This window comes from Salvelinus fontinalis, unplaced genomic scaffold (assembly GCF_029448725.1).
Source record: "Salvelinus fontinalis isolate EN_2023a unplaced genomic scaffold, ASM2944872v1 scaffold_0056, whole genome shotgun sequence".
NCBI classification, from domain to species: Eukaryota; Metazoa; Chordata; class Actinopteri; order Salmoniformes; family Salmonidae; genus Salvelinus; species Salvelinus fontinalis.
In genome coordinates this window covers 338,566-358,296 of record NW_026600265.1, presented here as the reverse complement: position 1 = coordinate 358,296, position 19,731 = coordinate 338,566, and the positions used below count along the sequence as shown (strand labels likewise).

The following is a 19,731-nucleotide window of genomic DNA, read 5'->3' as shown; positions in this document are numbered from 1 at the left end:
TTACCTGTTGAAACTAGAGGTTACCTGTTGAAACTAGAGGTTACCTGTACGAACTGCTGCGCCCCCTGTTGGTTACTCTGTGCCACTACAGCCGTCTGTGCCTGGCTGTCAGGCTGGTTCTGTTGGGGCTGGGCTGCCTGGAGGGTCAGAGTCTGACCACCCTGATAGAAGAGAGGTAGGGTTAGGGTGACAGTGTGTGTATACATGTATATGTGTGTGTGTGTGTGTGTGTTACCTGCTGCCCTCCGAAGGGGTTATAAGCGATGACCGGTTGTCCCATGAACATAGAGGTCGGCACCATAACCGTTCCACATGCCATGGGAGCTGTCACTAACTTAGTCACCAACTGCTGGCCCGCCGGAAACCTGGAGAGAGAGAGACCTGTTCAATATGTAATCAGTACTGCTGGCCCACCAGACACCTGGAGAGAGAGAGACCTGTTCAATATGTAAATCAGTGTGTGTATGTGTGTGTGTGTGTGTGTGTGTGTGTGTGTGCGTGCCTCAGTATGGGTGCGTGTGTGTGTGTGTCTGCCTCAGTGTGTGTGTGTGTGTGTGTGTGTGTGTGTGTGTGTGTGTGTGTTTACATACTGTATCTGAGTGTTGTCTTGTGTGAAGGTGGCTACAGCCTGTTGTGTGTTGTTCTGTGGTAGACTGGTACTGATCTGTAGTAGGTTGGGCTGGCCAGGCTGGGACATGATCATGTTATAGACAGGCTGTTGTTGCTGCTGCTGCTGCTGACGCTGCTGCTGGACCTAGAGGGAGACACAGGGCGGACAGAGATGATGTCAGAGACAGCAGGTTCGCACAAAGATGATGTCATTGATAAGACAGGTCTTACACTGTGGCTGCTACATCTATTACCATGGTGATTATATTACAGAACTTAACAAAACATAGCATAACAACTAAATAACATAACTAAATAACACAACTAAATAACATAACTAAATAACACAACTAAATAACATAACTAAATAACATAACTAAATAAAATACTACTGAATAACATAACATACACTGCTCAAAAAAATAAAGGGAACACTTAAACAACACAATGTAACTCCAAGTCAATCACACTTCTGTGAAATCAAACTGTCCACTTAGGAAGCAACACTGATTGACAATAAATTTCACATGCTGTTGTGCAAATGGAATAGACAAAAGGTGGAAATTATAGGCAATTAGCAAGACACCCCCAATAAAGGAGTGGTTCTGCAGGTGGTGACCACAGACCACTTCTCAGTTACTATGCTTCCTGGCTGATGTTTTGGTCACTTTTGAATGCTGGCGGTGCTTTCACTCTAGTGGTAGCATGAGACGGAGTCTACAACCCACACAAGTGGCTCAGGTAGTGCAGCTCATCCAGGATGGCACATCAATGCGAGCTGTGGCAAGAAGGTTTGCTGTGTCTGTCAGCGTAGTGTCCAGAGCATGGAGGCGCTACCAGGAGACAGGCCAGTACATCAGGAGACGTGGAGGAGGCCGTAGGAGGGCAACAACCCAGCAGCAGGACCGCTACCTCCGCCTTTGTGCAAGGAGGAGCACTGCCAGAGCCCTGCAAAATGACCTCCAGCAGGCCACAAATGTGCATGTCTGCTCAAACGGTCAGAAATGAGGGTGGTATGAGGGTGGTATGAGGGCCCGACGTCCACAGGTGGGGGTTGTGCTTACAGCCCAACACCGTGCAGGACGTTTGGCATTTGCCAGAGAACACCAAGATTGGCAAATTCGCCACTGGCGCCCTGTGCTCTTCACAGATGAAAGCAGGTTCACACTGAGCACATGAGCACATGTGACAGACGTGACAGTCTGGAGACGCCATGGAGAACGTTCTGCTGCCTGCAACATCCTCCAGCATGACCGGTTTGGCGGTGGGTCAGTCATGGTGTGGGGTGGCATTTCTTTGTGGGGCCGCACAGCCCTCCATGTGCTCGCCAGAGGTAGCCTGACTGCCATTAGGTACCGAGATGAGATCCTCAGACCCCTTGTGAGACCATATGCTGACACATGCACATTTGTGGCCTGCTGGAGGTCATTTTGCAGGGCTCTGGGAGTGCTCCTCCTTGCACAAAGGCGGAGGTAGCGGTCCTGCTGCTGGGTTGTTGCCCTCCTACGGCCTCCTCCACGTCTCCTGATGTACTGGCCTGTCTCCTGGTAGCGCCTCCATGCTCTGGACACTACGCTGACAGACACAGCAAACCTTCTTGCCACAGCTCGCATTGATGTGCCATCCTGGATGAGCTGCACTACCTGAGCCACTTGTGTGGGTTGTAGACTCCGTCTCATGCTACCACTAGAGTGAAAGCACCGCCAGCATTCAAAAGTGACCAAAACATCAGCCAGGAAGCATAGTAACTGAGAAGTGGTCTGTGGTCACCACCTGCAGAACCACTCCTTTATTGGGGGTGTCTTGCTAATTGCCTATAATTTCCACCTTTTGTCTATTCCACTTGCACAACAGCATGTGAAATTTATTGTCAATCAGTGTTGCTTCCTAAGTGGACAGTTTGATTTCACAGAAGTGTGATTGACTTGGAGTTACATTGTGTTGTTTAAGTGTTCCCTTTATTTTTTTGAGCAGTGTATAATACACAGAAGATACCATAACTTTAAAAACCCACCCAACATAATGTTTCATAAAGATAATATGAACATAACAACATACCAGTGATTGGCTGAATACCTGAGCCAGTGATTGGCTGAATACCTGAGCCAGTGATTGGCTGAATACCTGAGCCAGTGATTGGCTGAATACCTGAGCGAGAGAGTTGTTTTGCTGCAGTTGGAGGTTCTGTTGAGGGGGAGGCGTCTGCTGCTGCCCAATGGTGAGCTGACTTCCTGTATGGGCGGGGTTTAGGACAGTCTGCTGCACCTGATTGGTCAGAACTGCTCCCTGTGGCACCACCCCCACCTGAGGCAGCTGGACATTCAACGCTCCAGCCGGCTGCTGCACAAACATCTATCACCACGGAAACAACAGTTGTCAATCGTACGGGTCTCAGTGTGCGTGTTTATTTCTGTGTGTGTGTCTGTGCAGATCTGTCTGTCTGTGGATATATCCTACCTGTATGGCTGGAGGCTGTGCTCTGTGTAGCTGGTCCTATATGGGGTCTGTATATCTCCTACCTGTATGGGGTCTGTATATCTCCTACCTGTGTGGGGTCTGTATATCTCCTACCTGTATGGGGTCTATATATCTCCTACCTGTATGGGGTCTGTATATCTCCTACCTGTATGGGGTCTATATATCTCCTACCTGTATGGGGTCTATATAACTCCTACCTGTATGGGGTCTGTATATATCTCCTACCTGTATGGACTCTACATATCTCCTACCTGTATGGACTCTACATATCTCCTACCTGTATGGGGTCTATATATCTTCTACCTGTATGGGGTCTGTATATCTCCTACCTGTATGGGGTCTGTATATCTCCTACCTGTATGGGGTCTATATATCTCCTACCTGTATGGGGTCTGTATATCTCCTACCTGTATGGGGTCTGTATATCTCCTACCTGTATGGGGTCTGTATATCTCCTACCTGTGTGGGGTCTGTATATCTCCTACCTGTATGGGGTCTGTATATCTCCTACCTGTATGGGGTCTGTATATCTCCTACCTGTATGGGGTCTATATATCTCCTACCTGTATGGCTGGGGGCTGTACTCTGTGTAGTTGGTCCTGTATGGCTCTGAGTTCATCCTGCTGTCTCTGGATGTTGGCCTGAATCAGCCTGGTCCTCTGCTCTAGCTGGTCCTTCAGGTGCTGCATAACATTCACCTGGGCTGAGAACTCTAGCACCGGCTTGGGGTTGGAGGGGGGAGTAACGGGGGAAGAGAGAGAGGGAAACAGAGGGACAAAGATTGTTCCCACCATGTTATATGACCAGCAAGCAGCGTCAGGCTACAATAGGTTCTGCTGTCTAACATACTAGTACTGAATGGCTGTAGGGAGGTTCTGCTGTCTGACATACTAGTACTGAATGGCTGGAGGGAGGTTCTGCTGTCTGACATACTAGTACTGAATGGCTGGAGGGAGGTTCTGCTGTCTGACATACTAGTACTGAATGGCTATATGGAGGTTCTGCTGTCTGACATACTAGTACTGAATGGCTGGAGGGAGGTTCTGCTGTCTGACATACTAGTACTGAATGGCTGGAGGGAGGTTCTGATGTCTGACATACTAGTACTGAATGGCTGGAGGGAGGTTCTGATGTCTGACATACTAGTACTGAATGGCTCGAGGGAGGTTCTGCTGTCTGACATACTAGTACTGAATGGCTGGAGGGAGGTTCTGCTGTCTGAATGGCTGGAGGGAGGTTCTGATGTCTGACATACTAGTACTGAATGGCTGGAGGGAGGTTCTGATGTCTGACATACTAGTACTGAATGGCTGGAGGGAGGTTCTGATGTCTGACATACTAGTAGTGAATGGCTGGAGGGAGGTTCTGCTGTCTGAATGGCTCGAGGGAGGTTCTGCTGTCTGAATGGCTGGAGGGAGGTTCTGCTGTCTGAATGGCTGGAGGGAGGTTCTGATGTCTGACATACTAGTAGTGAATGGCTGGAGGATCGTCACACTTAAGTGGTGTGCCAAATAAGCACCCTATTCACTATTTAGTACACTACTAAGTCAAAAGTAGTGCACTATACAGGGAAAAGGGTTCCATTAGGGCTGTAACCTTGGATAGATGGGTACCAGGTGAATAGGGTAGATAGATGGGTACCAGGTGAATAGGGTAGATAGATGGGTACCAGGTGAATAGGGCAGATAGATGGGTACCAGGTGAATAGGGTAGACAGATGGGTACCAGGTGAATAGGGTAGATAGATGGGTACCAGGTGAATAGGGTAGATAGATGGGTACCAGGTGAATAGGGTAGATAGATGGGTACCAGGTGAATAGGGTAGATAGATGGGTACCAGGTGAATAGGGCAGATAGATGGGTACCAGGTGAATAGGGTAGACAGATGGGTACCAGGTGAATAGGGTAGATAGATGGGTACCAGGTGAATAGGGTAGACAGACGGGTACCAGGTGAATAGGGTAGATAGATGGGTACCAGGTGAATAGGGTAGACAGACGGGTACCAGGTGAATAGGGTAGACAGACGGGTACCAGGTGAATAGGGTAGACAGATGGGTACCAGGTGAATAGGGTAGACAGACGGGTACCAGGTGAATAGGGTAGACAGACGGGTACCGGGTGAATAGGGTAGACAGATGGGTACCGGGTGAATAGGGTAGACAGACGGGTACCAGGTGAATAGGGCAGATAGATGGGTACCAGGTGAATAGGGTAGATAGAAGGGTACCAGGTAAATAGGGTAGACAGATGGGTACCAGGTGAATAGGGTAGATAGATGGGTACCAGGTGAATAGGGTAGATAGATGGGTACCAGGTGAATAGGGTAGATCGATGGGTACCAGGTGAATAGGGTAGATAGAAGGGTACCAGGTGAATAGGGTAGATAGATGGGTACCAGGTGAATAGGGTAGACAGATGGGTACCAGGTGAATAGGGCAGATAGACGGGTACCGGGTGAATAGGGTAGACAGATGGGTACCGGGTGAATAGGGTAGACAGATGGGTACCGGGTGAATAGGGTAGACAGATGGGTACCAGGTGAATAGGGTAGATAGACGGGTACCAGGTGAATAGGGTAGATAGATGGGTACCGGGTGAATAGGGTAGATATATGGGTACCAGGTGAATAGGGCATATAGATGGGTACCAGGTGAATAGGGTAGATAGATGGGTACCAGGTGAATAGGGTAGATAGATGGGTACCAGGTGAATAGGGTAGACAGATGGGTACCAGGTGAATAGGGTAGACAGATGGGTACCAGGTGAATAGGGTAGATAGATGGGTACCAGGTGAATAGGGTAGATAGATGGGTACCAGGTGAATAGGGTAGATAGATGGGTACCAGGTGAATAGGGTAGATAGATGGGTACCAGGTGAATAGGGCAGATAGATGGGTACCAGGTGAATAGGGTAGATAGATGGGTACCAGGTGAATAGGGCAGATAGATGGGTACCAGGTGAATAGGGTAGATAGATGGTGTTTCTCACCTGTACGTCTGGCTGATGTTGTTGTTGTTGGTGTTGTTGTATGACAGGATGGACGGGAGCCACACTGTGTCCCGTGGTCTGAGAACTCATAGACTACACACACACACACACACACGCACACACGCACACACGCACACACGGACACACGGACACACGGACACACGGACACACGGACACACGGACACACGGACACACACACAACAGATAAGGATACAGTGTGAGTTTGATTCAGTTGCAGTTGATTCAGAGTCGAATCATTTTAGATTCTTCTCAGGTTGAATTGGACCTGATCATCTCCTGCTCCTCCACAACAGATTTAATTCATGATGTATTTTAACCTGTTGGGACTCACCCAATCGCCCAGTCTAAACAAACTTGATTATTTCTGGAGGGTTCTGTCCAATCACTTTCTGTCCTGTCGCATTCTGTCCAATCAGATCTCACCTGGCTGCTGATGGAGGAGCGTCTCTGTGATGTCATCTCGATGGTGGAGGCAGCATGTGACTGACGAGGGGGCGTGGCTATGTCCATGTGGAGCTTGGAAGCTGTTGCTATGGAGATGAGAGATCCTATTATAGTCAGAGATACCGATATGTGAGTGGTCTGTGATGTGGGTGTGGTGTGTGTGTGTGAGTGGTCTGAGATGTGTGTGTGTGTGTGTGTGTGTGTGTGGTCTGAGATGTGTGTGTGTGTGTGTGTGTGTGTGTGTGTGTGTGTGTGTGTGTGTGTGTGTGTGTGTGTGTGTGTGTGTGTGTGTGTGTGTGTGGTCTGAGATGTGTGTGTGTGTGTGTGTATGTGTGTGTGTGGTCTGAGATGTGTGTGTGTGTGTGTGTGTGTGTGTGTGTGTGTGTGGTCTGAGATGTGTGTGTGTGTGTGTGTGTGTGGTCTGTGATGTGTGTGTGTGTGTGTGTGTGTGTGTGTGTGTGTGTGTGTGTGGTCTGAGATGTGTGTGTGTGTGTGTGTGTGTGTGTGTGTGTGTGTGTGTGTGTGTGTGTGTGTGTGTGTGTGTGTGTGTGTGTGTGTGTGTGTGTGGTCTGAGATGTGTGTGTGTGTGTGTGTGTGTGTGTGTGTGTGTGTGTGTGTGTGTGTGGTCTGAGATGTGTGTGTGTGTGTGTGTGTGTGTGGTCTGAGATGTGTGTGTGTGTGGTCTGAGATGTGTGTGTGTGTGTGTGTGTGTGTGTGGTCTGAGATGTGTGTGTGTGTGTGTGTGTGTGGTCTGAGATGTGTGTGTGTGTGTGTGTGTGTGTGTGTGTGTGTGTGTGTGTGTGTGTGTGTGTGGTCTGAGATGTGTGTGTGTGTGTGTGTGTGGTCTGAGATGTGTGTGTGTGTGTGTGTGTGTGTGTGTGTGTGTGTGTGTGTGTGTGGTCTGAGATGTGTGTGTGTGTGTGTGTGTGTGTGTGTGTGTGTGTGTGTGTGTGTGTGTGTGTGTGTGTGGTCTGAGATGTGTGTGTGTGTTTTCTCTTACAGGTACAGGTGTTGTCTGAGAGTTGTGAGGAGGTCCTGTGTGAGAACAGAGAGGTGGAGGAGGGGGTGTGGTCTGAGATGTGTGTGTGTTCTCTTACAGGTACAGGTGTTGTCTGAGAGTTGTGAGGAGGTCCTGTGTGAGAACAGAGAGGTGGAGGAGGGGGTGTGGTCTGAGATGTGTGTGTGTTCTCTTACAGGTACAGGTGTTGTCTGAGAGTTGTGAGGAGGTCCTGTGTGAGAACAGAGAGGTGGAGGAGGGGGTGTGGTCTGAGATGTGTGTGTGTGTTCTCTTACAGGTACAGGTGTTGTCTGAGAGCTGTGAGGAGGTCCTGTGTGAGGACAGAGAGGTGGAGGAGGGGGTGTGGTCTGAGATGTGTGTGTGTGTTCTCTTACAGGTACAGGTGTTGTCTGAGAGTTGTGAGGAGGTCCTGTGTGAGAACAGAGAGGTGGAGGAGGGGGTGTGGTCTGAGATGTGTGTGTGTGTTCTCTTACAGGTACAGGTGTTGTCTGAGAGTTGTGAGGAGGTCCTGTGTGAGGACAGAGAGGTGGAGGAGGGGGTGTGGTCTGAGATGTGTGTGTGTTCTCTTACAGGTACAGGTGTTGTCTGAGAGCTGTGAGGAGGTCCTGTGTGAGGACAGAGAGGTGGAGGAGGGGGTGTGGTCTGAGATGTGTGTGTGTTCTCTTACAGGTACAGGTGTTGTCTGAGAGTTGTGAGGAGGTCCTGTGTGAGAACAGAGAGGTGGAGGAGGGGGTGTGGTCTGAGATGTGTGTGTGTTCTCTTACAGGTACAGGTGTTGTCTGAGAGTTGTGAGGAGGTCCTGTGTGAGGACAGAGAGGTGGAGGAGGGGGTGTGGTCTGAGATGTGTGTGTGTGTTCTCTTACAGGTACAGGTGTTGTCTGAGAGTTGTGAGGAGGTCCTGTGTGAGGACAGAGAGGTGGAGGAGGGGGTGTGGTCTGAGATGTGTGTGTGTTCTCTTACAGGTACAGGTGTTGTCTGAGAGCTGTGAGGAGGTCCTGTGTGAGGACAGAGAGGTGGAGGAGGGGGTGTGGTCTGAGATGTGTGTGTGTGTTCTCTTACAGGTACAGGTGTTGTCTGAGAGTTGTGAGGAGGTCCTGTGTGAGAACAGAGAGGTGGAGGAGGGGGTGTGGTCTGAGATGTGTGTGTGTTCTCTTACAGGTACAGGTGTTGTCTGAGAGCTGTGAGGAGGTCCTGTGTGAGGACAGAGAGGTGGAGGAGGGGGTGTGGCTACGGTCAAAACGTTCCAGTGCCTCTTTTAGGCTGGAAACTGTGTTGAGCTGAGACTCAGATCCACTGTCTTGACTCTGCTTGAGAGGAAAAGGAACACAATGGACGTAGATAGATATCACTTAGACAGTCATAGTTATATTAATAACAGATAGATACCACTTACAGTCATAGTTACATTAAGAACAGATAGATAGATACCACTTAGACAGTCATAGTTACATTAATAACAGATAGATAGCTACCACTTAGACAGTCATAGTTACATTAATAACAGATAGATAGCTACCACTTAGACAGTCATAGTTACATTAATAACAGATAGATAGCTACCACTTAGACAGTCATAGTTACATTGATAACAGATAGATAGCTACCACTTAGACAGTCATAGTTACATTAATAACAGATAGATATCACTTAGACAGTCATAGTTATATTAATAACAGACAGATAGCTACCACTTAGACAGTCATAGTTATATTAATAACAGGTAGATAGCTACCACTTAGACAGTCATAGTTATATTAATAACAGATAGATAGCTACCACTTAGACAGTCATAGTTACATTAATAACAGATAGATAGCTACCACTTATACAGTCATAGAATTGTTAATAACAGATAGCTACCACTTAGACAGTCATAGTTACATTAATAACAGATAGACGGCTACCACTTAGACAGTCATAGGTACATTAATAACAGATAGATAGCTACCACTTACAGTCATAGTTATATTAATAACAGATAGATAGCTACCACTTAGACAGTCATAGTTACATTAATAACAGATAGATATCACTTAGACAGTCATAGTTACATTGATAACAGATAGATAGCTACCACTTACAGTCATAGTTATATTAATAACAGATAGATACCACTTAGACAGTCATAGTTATATTAATAACAGATAGATAGCTACCACTTAGACAGTCATAGTTATATTAATAACAGATAGATAGCTACCACTTAGACAGTCATAGTTATATTAATAACAGACAGATAGCTACCACTTAGACAGTCATAGTTATATTAATAACAGATAGATACCACTTAGACAGTCATAGTTACATTAATAAAAGATAGATACCACTTAGACAGTCATAGTTACATTAATAACAGATAGATAGCTACCACTTAGACAGTCATAGTTCTGTTAATAACAGATAGCTACCACTTAGACAGTCATAGTTACATTAATAACAGATAGACGGCTACCACTTAGACAGTCATAGGTACATTAATAACAGATAGATAGCTACCACTTAGACAGTCATAGTTATATTAATAACAGATAGATAGATACCACTTAGACAGTCATAGTTACATTAATAACAGATAGATCGCTACCACTTAGACAGTCATAGTTATATTAATAACAGATAGATACCACTTAGACAGTCATAGTTACATTGATAACAGATATAGATAGCTACCACTTAGACAGTCATAGTTATATTAATAACAGATAGCTACCACTTAGACAGTCATAGTTATATTAATAACAGATAGATAGCTACCACTTAGACAGTCATAGTTATATTAATAACAGATAGATAGCTACCACTTAGACAGTCATAGTTATATTAATAACAGACAGATAGCTACCACTTAGACAGTCATAGTTACATTGATAACAGATAGATAGCTACCACTTACAGTCATAGTTATATTAATAACAGATAGATAGCTACCACTTAGACAGTCATAGTTACATTAATAACAGATAGATACCACTTAGACAGTCATAGTTCTATTAATAACAGATAGATAGCTACCACTTAGATAGTCATAGTTACATTAATAACAGATAGATAGCTACCACTTAGACAGTCATAGTTATATTAATAACAGATAGATAGCTACCACTTAGACAGTCATAGTTACATTAATAACAGACAGATAGCTACCACTTAGTCATAGTTACATTAATAACAGATAGATAGCTACCACTTAGACAGTCATAGTTATATTAATAACAGATAGATAGCTACCACTTAGACAGTCATAGTTACATTAAGAACAGATAGATAGATACCACTTAGACAGTCATAGTTACATTAATAACAGATAGATACCACTTACAGTCATAGTTACATTAATAACAGATAGATATCTACCACTTAGACAGTCATAGTTAAATTAATAACAGATAGATAGCTACCACTTAGACAGTCATAGTTACATTAATAACAGACAGATAGCTACCACTTAGTCATAGTTACATTAATAACAGATAGATAGCTACCACTTAGACAGTCATAGTTATATTAATAACAGATAGATAGCTACCACTTAGACAGTCATAGTTACATTAAGAACAGATAGATAGATACCACTTAGACAGTCATAGTTACATTAATAACAGATAGATACCACTTACAGTCATAGTTACATTAATAACAGATAGATATCTACCACTTAGACAGTCATAGTTATATTAATAACAGATAGATAGCTACCACTTAGACAGTCATAGTTATATTAATAACAGATAGATAGCTACCACTTAGACAGTCATAGTTACATTAATAACAGACAGATAGCTACCACTTAGTCATAGTTACATTAATAACAGATAGATAGCTACCACTTAGACAGTCATAGTTATATTAATAACAGATAGCTACCACTTAGACAGTCATAGTTACATTAATAACAGACAGATAGCTACCACTTAGTCATAGTTACATTAATAACAGATAGATAGCTACCACTTAGACAGTCATAGTTATATTAATAACAGATAGATAGCTACCACTTAGACAGTCATAGTTACATTAAGAACAGATAGATAGATACCACTTAGACAGTCATAGTTACATTAATAACAGATAGATACCACTTACAGTCATAGTTACATTAATAACAGATAGATATCTACCACTTAGACAGTCATAGTTATATTAATAACAGATAGATATCTACCACTTAGACAGTCATAGTTACATTAATAACAGATAGATACCACTTAGACAGTCATAGTTACATTAATAACAGATAGATACCACTTAGACAGTCATAGTTACATTAATAACAGATAGATACCACTTAGACAGTCATAGTTATATTAATAACAGATAGCTACCACTTAGACAGTCATAGTTATATTAATAAGAAAGAGGGAAACACCACATTAATATGGTGATGTGTCTCACCTTGTCCATAGTTACCTCAGGGGGGGGCTCTTCAATGATACCCAGCTCTCTACGCTGCTCTGCCCTCACCTCCGCATAGCTACACAGAGAACAGAACAAGTCACCTCCGCATAGCTACACAGAGAACAGAACAAGTCACCTCTCCATAGTTACACAGAGAACAGAACAAGTCACCTCTCCATAGTTACACAGATAACAGAACAAGTCACCTCTCCATAGCTACACAGAGAACAGAACAAGTCACCTCTCCATAGCTACACAGAGAACAGAACAAGTCACCTCTCCATAGTTACACAGAGAGACAGAACAAGTCACCTCTCCATAGTTACACAGAGAGACAGAACAAGTCACCTCTCCATAGTTACACAGAGAACAAAACAAGTCACCTCTCCATAGTTACACAGAGAACAGAACAAGTCACCTCTCCATAGCTACACAGAGAACAGAACAAGTCACCTCTCCATAGTTACACAGAGAACAGAACAAGTCACCTCTCCATAGCTACACAGAGAACAGAACAAGTCACCTCTCCATAGTTACACAGAGAACAGAACAAGTCACCTCTCCATAGCTACACAGAGAACAGAACAAGTCACCTCTCCATAGTTACACAGAGAACAGAACAAGTCACCTCCGCATAGCTACACAGAGAACAGAACAAGTCACCTCTCCATAGCTACACAGAGAACAGAACAAGTCACCTCTCCATAGTTACACAGAGAACAGAACAAGTCACCTCTCCATAGTTACACAGAGAGACAGAACAAGTCACCTCTCCATAGTTACACAGAGAACAGAACAAGTCACCTCTCCATAGTTACACAGAGAACAGAACAAGTCACCTCTCCATAGTTACACAGATAACAGAACAAGTCACCTCTCCATAGTTACACAGATAACAGAACAAGTCACCTCTCCATAGTTACACAGAGAACAGAACAAGTCACCTCTCCATAGTTACACAGAGAACAGAACAAGTCACCTCTCCATAGTTACACAGAGAACAGAACAAGTCACCTCTCCATAGTTACACAGATAACAGAACAAGTCACCTCTCCATAGCTACACAGAGAACAGAACAAGTCACCTCTCCATAGCTACACAGAGAACAGAACAAGTCAGCTCTCCATAGTTACACAGAGAACAGAACAAGTCACCTCTCCATAGTTACACAGAGAACAGAACAAGTCACCTCTCCATAGTTACACAGAGAACAGAACAAGTCACCTCTCCATAGCTACACAGAGAACAGAACAAGTCACCTCTCCATAGCTACACAGAGAGACAGAACAAGTAACCTCTCCATAGCTACACAGAGAGACAGAACAAGTCACCTCTCCATAGTTACACAGAGAGACAGAACAAGTAACCTCTCCATAGTTACACAGAGAGACAGAACAAGTAACCTCTCCATAGCTACACAGAGAGACAGAACAAGTCACCTCTCCATAGTTACACAGAGAGACAGAACAAAACCATCCCTCACAATATCATTATTTTTCCATTGATAGTCAGAATTATGTTTCTATTTTCTAGTCCTTTATTCAAATTGGAAGGATTTGTTCTGTTGTTCATTTTAAAAAAAATATGTTATGCCTTAAAGAAATTCCAATAAATGATGGTCAGATTTTTAGAAGTATATAGATGATCAATTGTGTCGTTCAATCTTACCTGACCACGGTGTGTGTAGAGAACCATATGTACATAAACAAACAGGTGTTAAACGTGTTTTCCCAACCTGACCACGGTGTGTGTGCAGACGATGAACTCAGGCCTGGAGTTCCACTGGTGATAGGTGATGTAGTAACGAGTCTGGAGCCACATCCACTGCTGACCCTTAGTCAGGAACCTGTAGTAACACGACTTCCCTTTACCATACTGCATCACTAGACAGAGAGGAGAGAGGAACCTGTAGTAACTTTACCATACTGCATCACTAGACAGAGAGGAACCTGTAGTAACTTTACCATACTGCATCACTAGACAGAGAGGAACCTGTAGTAACTTTACCATACTGCATCACTAGACAGAGAGGAGAGAGGAACCTGTAGTAACTTTACCATACTGCATCACTAGACAGAGAGGAGAGAGGAACCTGTAGTAACTTTACCATACTGCATCACTAGACAGAGAGGAGAGAGGAACCTGTAGTAACTTTACCATACTGCATCACTAGACAGAGAGGAGAGAGGAACCTGTAGTAACTTTACCATACTGCATCACTAGACAGAGAGGAACCTGTAGTAACTTTACCATACTGCATCACTAGACAGAGAGGAACCTGTAGTAACTTTACCATACTGCATCACTAGACAGAGAGGAACCTGTAGTAACTTTACCATACTGCATCACTAGACAGAGAGGAACCTGTAGTAACTTTACCATACTGCATCACTAGACAGAGAGGAACCTGTAGTAACTTTACCATACTGCATCACTAGACAGAGAGGAGAGAGGAACCTGTAGTAACTTTACCATACTACATCACTAGACAGAGAGGAACCTGTAGTAACTTTACCATACTGCATCACTAGACAGAGAGGAACCTGTAGTAACTTTACCATACTACATCACTAGACAGAGAGGAACCTGTAGTAACTTTACCATACTGCATCACTAGACAGAGAGGAGCCTGTAGTAACTTTACCATACTGCATCACTAGACAGAGAGGAGAGAGGAACCTGTAGTAACTTTACCATACTGCATCACTAGACAGAGAGGAGCCTGTAGTAACTTTACCATACTGCATCACTAGACAGAGAGGAGAGAGGAACCTGTAGTAACTTTACCATACTGCATCACTAGACAGAGAGGAGAGAGGAACCTGTAGTAACTTTACCATACTGCATCACTAGACAGAGAGGAGAGAGGAACCTGTAGTAACTTTACCATACTGCATCACTAGACAGAGAGGAACCTGTAGTAACTTTACCATACTGCATCACTAGACAGAGAGGAACCTGTAGTAACTTTACCATACTACATCACTAGACAGAGAGGAACCTGTAGTAACTTTACCATACTGCATCACTAGACAGAGAGGAACCTGTAGTAACTTTACCATACTACATCACTAGACAGAGAGGAACCTGTAGTAACTTTACCATACTGCATCACTAGACAGAGAGGAACCTGTAGTAACTTTACCATACTGCATCACTAGACAGAGAGGAACCTGTAGTAACTTTACCATACTACATCACTAGACAGAGAGGAACCTGTAGTAACTTTACCATACTGCATCACTAGACAGAGAGGAACCTGTAGTAACTTTACCATACTGCATCACTAGACAGAGAGGAGAGAGGAACCTGTAGTAACTTTACCATACTGCATCACTAGACAGAAAGGAGAGAGGAACCTGTAGTAACTTTACCATACTGCATCACTAGACAGAAAGGAACCTGTAGTAACTTTACCATACTGCATCACTAGACAGAGAGGAACCTGTAGTAACTTTACCATACTGCATCACTAGACAGAGAGGAGAGAGGAACCTGTAGTAACTTTACCATACTGCATCACTAGACAGAGAGGAACCTGTAGTAACTTTACCATACTGCATCACTAGACAGAGAGGAACCTGTAGTAACTTTACCATACTGCATCACTAGACAGAGAGGAGAGAGGAACCTGTACTAACTTTACCATACTGCATCACTAGACAGAGAGGAGAGAGGAACCTGTAGTAACTTTACCATACTGCATCACTAGACAGAGAGGAACCTGTAGTAACTTTACCATACTGCATCACTAGACAGAGAGGAACCTGTAGTAACTTTACCATACTGCATCACTAGACAGAGAGGAACCTGTAGTAACTTTACCATACTGCATCACTAGACAGAGAGGAGAGAGGAACCTGTAGTAACTTTACCATACTGCATCACTAGACAGAGAGGAACCTGTAGTAACTTTACCATACTGCATCACTAGACAGAGAGGAACCTGTAGTAACTTTACCATACTGCATCACTAGACAGAGAGGAACCTGTAGTAACTTTACCATACTGCATCACTAGACAGAGAGGAACCTGTAGTAACTTTACCATACTGCATCACTAGACAGAGAGGAACCTGTAGTAACTTTACCATACTGCATCACTAGACAGAGAGGAACCTGTAGTAACTTTACCATACTGCATCACTAGACATAGAGGAACCTGTAGTAACTTTACCATACTGCATCACTAGACAGAGAGGAACCTGTAGTAACTTTACCATACTGCATCACTAGACAGAGAGGAACCTGTAGTAACTTTACCATACTGCATCACTAGACAGAGAGGAACCTGTAGTAACTTTACCATACTGCATCACTAGACAGAGAGGAGAGAGGAACCTGTAGTAACTTTACCATACTGCATCACTAGACAGAGAGGAACCTGTAGTAACTTTACCATACTGCATCACTAGACAGAGAGGAACCTGTAGTAACTTTACCATACTGCATCACTAGACAGAGAGGAACCTGTAGTAACTTTACCATACTGCATCACTAGACAGAGAGGAGAGAGGAACCTGTAGTAACTTTACCATACTGCATCACTAGACAGAGAGGAACCTGTAGTAACTTTACCATACTGCATCACTAGACAGAGAGGAGAGAGGACCCTGTAGTAACTTTACCATACTGCATCACTAGACAGAGAGGAACCTGTAGTAACTTTACCATACTGCATCACTAGACAGAGAGGAGAGAGGAACCTGTAGTAACTTTACCATACTGCATCACTAGACAGAGAGGAGAGAGGCGGTCAGAGAGAGAGAGTGTGTGTGTGTGTGTGTGTGTGTGTGTGTGTGTGTGTGTGTGTGTGTGTGTGTGTGTGTGTGTGTGTGTGTGTGTGTGTGTGTGTGTGTGTGTGTGTGTGTGTGTGTGTGTGTGTGTGTGTGTGTGTGTGTAACTCACAGTGTTCGTGACACTTGGCCAGTGTCTCCAGGTCGTCTATATGATAGTAGTCGTAGCCCGACGTCCCCAGAACCTCAAATGGAAGGTAGCCTATGATTGGTGGAGCCCTGGAGGGAGGAAATGAAATCATCAGTTACCCAGCCTGCTAATTAACATAATACCACGTGTGTGTGTGTGTGTGTGTGTGTGTTTAACTGATAACTGAAGTCCCCACAAGAATAGTAAACAAACAAAAATGTGACTTTTTATTGGTCCCCACAAGGTCAAATGCTATTTCTAAGGGGGGTTTAGGGTTAAGGTTAGACTTAGTGTTAGAATTACGTTAAGGGTTAGGAGCTAGGGTTAGTTTTAGGGTTAGGAGCTAGGGTTAGGTTTAGGGTTAGGAGCTAGGGTTAGGAGCTAGGGTTAGGAGCTAGGGTTAGGAGCTAGGATTAGGGTTAGGAGCTAGGGTTAGTTTTAGGAGCTAGGGTTAGGAGCTAGGGTTAGGAGCTAGGGTTAGGAGCTAGGGTTAGGAGCTAGGGTTAGGAGCTAGGGTTAGGTTTAGGAGCTAGGATTAGGGTTAGGATTAGGAGCTAGGGTTAGGATTAGGGTTAGGAGCTAGAGTTAGGATTAGGAGCTAGGGTTAGGTTTAGGGTTAGGAGCTAGGGTTAGGAGCTAGGGTTAGGTTTAGGGTTAGGAGCTAGGGTTAGGGGCTAGGGTTAGGTTTAGGGTTAGGAGCTAGGGTTAGGAGCTAGGGTTAGTTTTAGGGTTAGGAGCTAGGGTTAGGAGCTAGGGTTAGGGTTAGGGTTAGGAGCTAGGGTTAGGAGCTAGGGTTAGGAGCTAGGGTTAGGAGCTAGGGTTAGGAGCTAGGGTTAGGTTTAGGGTTAGGTTTAGGGTTAAGGTTAGGGTAGGAGTACGGGTTAGGGTAATTAGGATTTTGAATGGGACTGAATTGTGTATCCCCACAAGGTTAGCTGTACAAGACTGTGTGTGTGTGTGTGCGTGCGTGGTATTTCAGGTTTGTGGTGTGTCAGGTCAACTGAGGACAATGACTGGTTCACTTTGATGGTGAAACCATCTAATTATACAGACTGTGTTACCTGTGAATAATATCTTCTACTACAGACTGTGTAACCTGTGAATAATACCTTCTACTAGACTGTGTTACCTGTGATCTAGGAATAATACCTTCTACTAGACTGTGTTACCTGTGATCTAGGAATAATACCTTCTACTACAGACTGTGTTACCTGTGATCTAGGAATAATACCTTCTACTACAGACTGTGTTACCTGTGATCTAGGAATAATACCTTCTACTACAGACTGTGTTACCTGTGATCTAGGAATAATACCTTCTACTACAGACTGTGTTACCTGTGATCTAGGAATAATACCTTCTACTACAGACTGTGTTACCTGTGATCTAGGAATAATACCTTCTACTACAGACTGTGTTACCTGTGATCTAGGAATAATACCTTCTACTACAGACTGTGTTACCTGTGATCTAGGAATAATAACTTCTACTACAGACTGTGTTACCTGTGATCTAGGAATAATAACTTATTCTACAGACTGTGTTACCTGTGATCTAGGAATAATACCTTCTACTACAGACTGTGTTACCTGTGATCTAGGAATAATAACTTCTACTACAGACTGTGTTACCTGTGATCTAGGAATAATACCTTACTACAGACTGTGTTACCTGTGATCTAGGAATAATACCTTCTACTACAGACTGTGTTACCTGTGAATAATACCTTCTACTACAGACTGTGTTACCTGTGATCTAGGAATAATAACTTATTCTACAGACTGTGTTACCTGTGATCTAGGAATAATAACTTATTCTACAGACTGTGTTACCTGTGATCTAGGAATAAGAACTTCCACTCCAGGCTGTGTCGGGAGGTGAACTCTTCATTGGGCTCCGCCACTGTACACATCTCCTATGGAGGGATAGACAACAAGATATATATCAATACATATAATATAGATGATTGAATATAGATAGACAATATTCACTCAGTCTAAGGCCAATTTATTAGGTACACCCATCTAGTACCTGGTCGGACCCCTTTTGCCCCCAGAACAGCCTGAATTCTCCGGGGAGTGGATTCTACAAGGTGTCTGAAACGTTCCACAGCCGTCACACAGTTGCTACAGATTGGACGGTGGTACATTCATGCTGCTAACAGCCCGTTCCATCTCATCCCATTATGTTCTATTGGGTAGAGGTCTGGGGACGGACCAGGTCTGGGGACGGACCAGGTCTGGGGACGGACCAGGTCTGGGGAGGGACCAGGTCTGGGGAGGGACCAGGACACTCTAGTAAACTGAACTTACTATCATGTTCCAGGCTATGTTTTTCCACTCCTCAATTGTCCAGCGTTCATCATCACGTGCCCACTGCAGCCGCTTCTTCTTGTTTTTAGCTGATAGGCGTGGAACCCGGTGTGGTCTGGTTCCTCTCTAGGTTTCTGCCTAGGTTCCAGGCCTTTCTAGGGAGTTTTTTCCTAGCCACTGTGCTTCTACACCTGCATTGCTTGCTGTTTGGGGTTTCAGCACTCTGAGGTATCAGCTGATGTAAGAAGGGCTTTATAAATACATTTGATTTGGTCGTCTGCTGCAGTAGCCCCGTCCGTGACAAGGACCAACGAGTGGTGCGTTCAGAGATGCTGTTCTGCCCACCACTGTTGCACTGCCTCGTCATTTCCTTGTTTTGTGGCCCGTCTGTTCGCTCGCACAGTTCCTGCCATTCTCCTCGGACCTCTCATCAAAGAGCTGTTTTTCACCCAAAGGACTGCCGTTGACTGGACGTTTATTGTTTTGTCGCACCGTTCTCGGGTAAACGCTAGACACGGTCGTGAAAAGCCCAGGTGGA

General features: G+C 44.4%; 1 protein-coding gene and 1 long non-coding RNA gene across 2 annotated transcripts in view; both read right to left on the bottom strand.

Annotated features, from left to right (window-relative positions):
- LOC129842594 (circadian locomoter output cycles protein kaput-like) overlaps positions 1-19,731 on the bottom strand; it is a 43,145-nt gene that overhangs the window by 2,594 nt on the left and 20,820 nt on the right. Inside the window, exons 11-22 of the mRNA XM_055911222.1 lie at positions 18,714-18,796; positions 16,864-16,970; positions 13,692-13,839; positions 11,954-12,032; positions 8,718-8,868; positions 6,523-6,629; positions 6,079-6,171; positions 3,651-3,809; positions 2,758-2,961; positions 591-754; positions 236-365; positions 45-161 (exon numbers count right to left, since the gene is read on the bottom strand). Of these exons, the coding sequence (XP_055767197.1) occupies positions 45-161; positions 236-365; positions 591-754; positions 2,758-2,961; positions 3,651-3,809; positions 6,079-6,171; positions 6,523-6,629; positions 8,718-8,868; positions 11,954-12,032; positions 13,692-13,839; positions 16,864-16,970; positions 18,714-18,796 (1,542 nt within the window). The remainder of the gene's footprint in view (positions 1-44; positions 162-235; positions 366-590; positions 755-2,757; positions 2,962-3,650; positions 3,810-6,078; positions 6,172-6,522; positions 6,630-8,717; positions 8,869-11,953; positions 12,033-13,691; positions 13,840-16,863; positions 16,971-18,713; positions 18,797-19,731) is intronic.
- Positions 13,869-16,771, bottom strand: LOC129842596 (uncharacterized). Its single transcript, XR_008757640.1, has 3 exons — positions 15,638-16,771; positions 14,457-15,587; positions 13,869-14,413 (listed from the first exon to the last, which is right to left on the bottom strand). It is a non-coding gene; the product is annotated as an uncharacterized LOC129842596 (long non-coding RNA).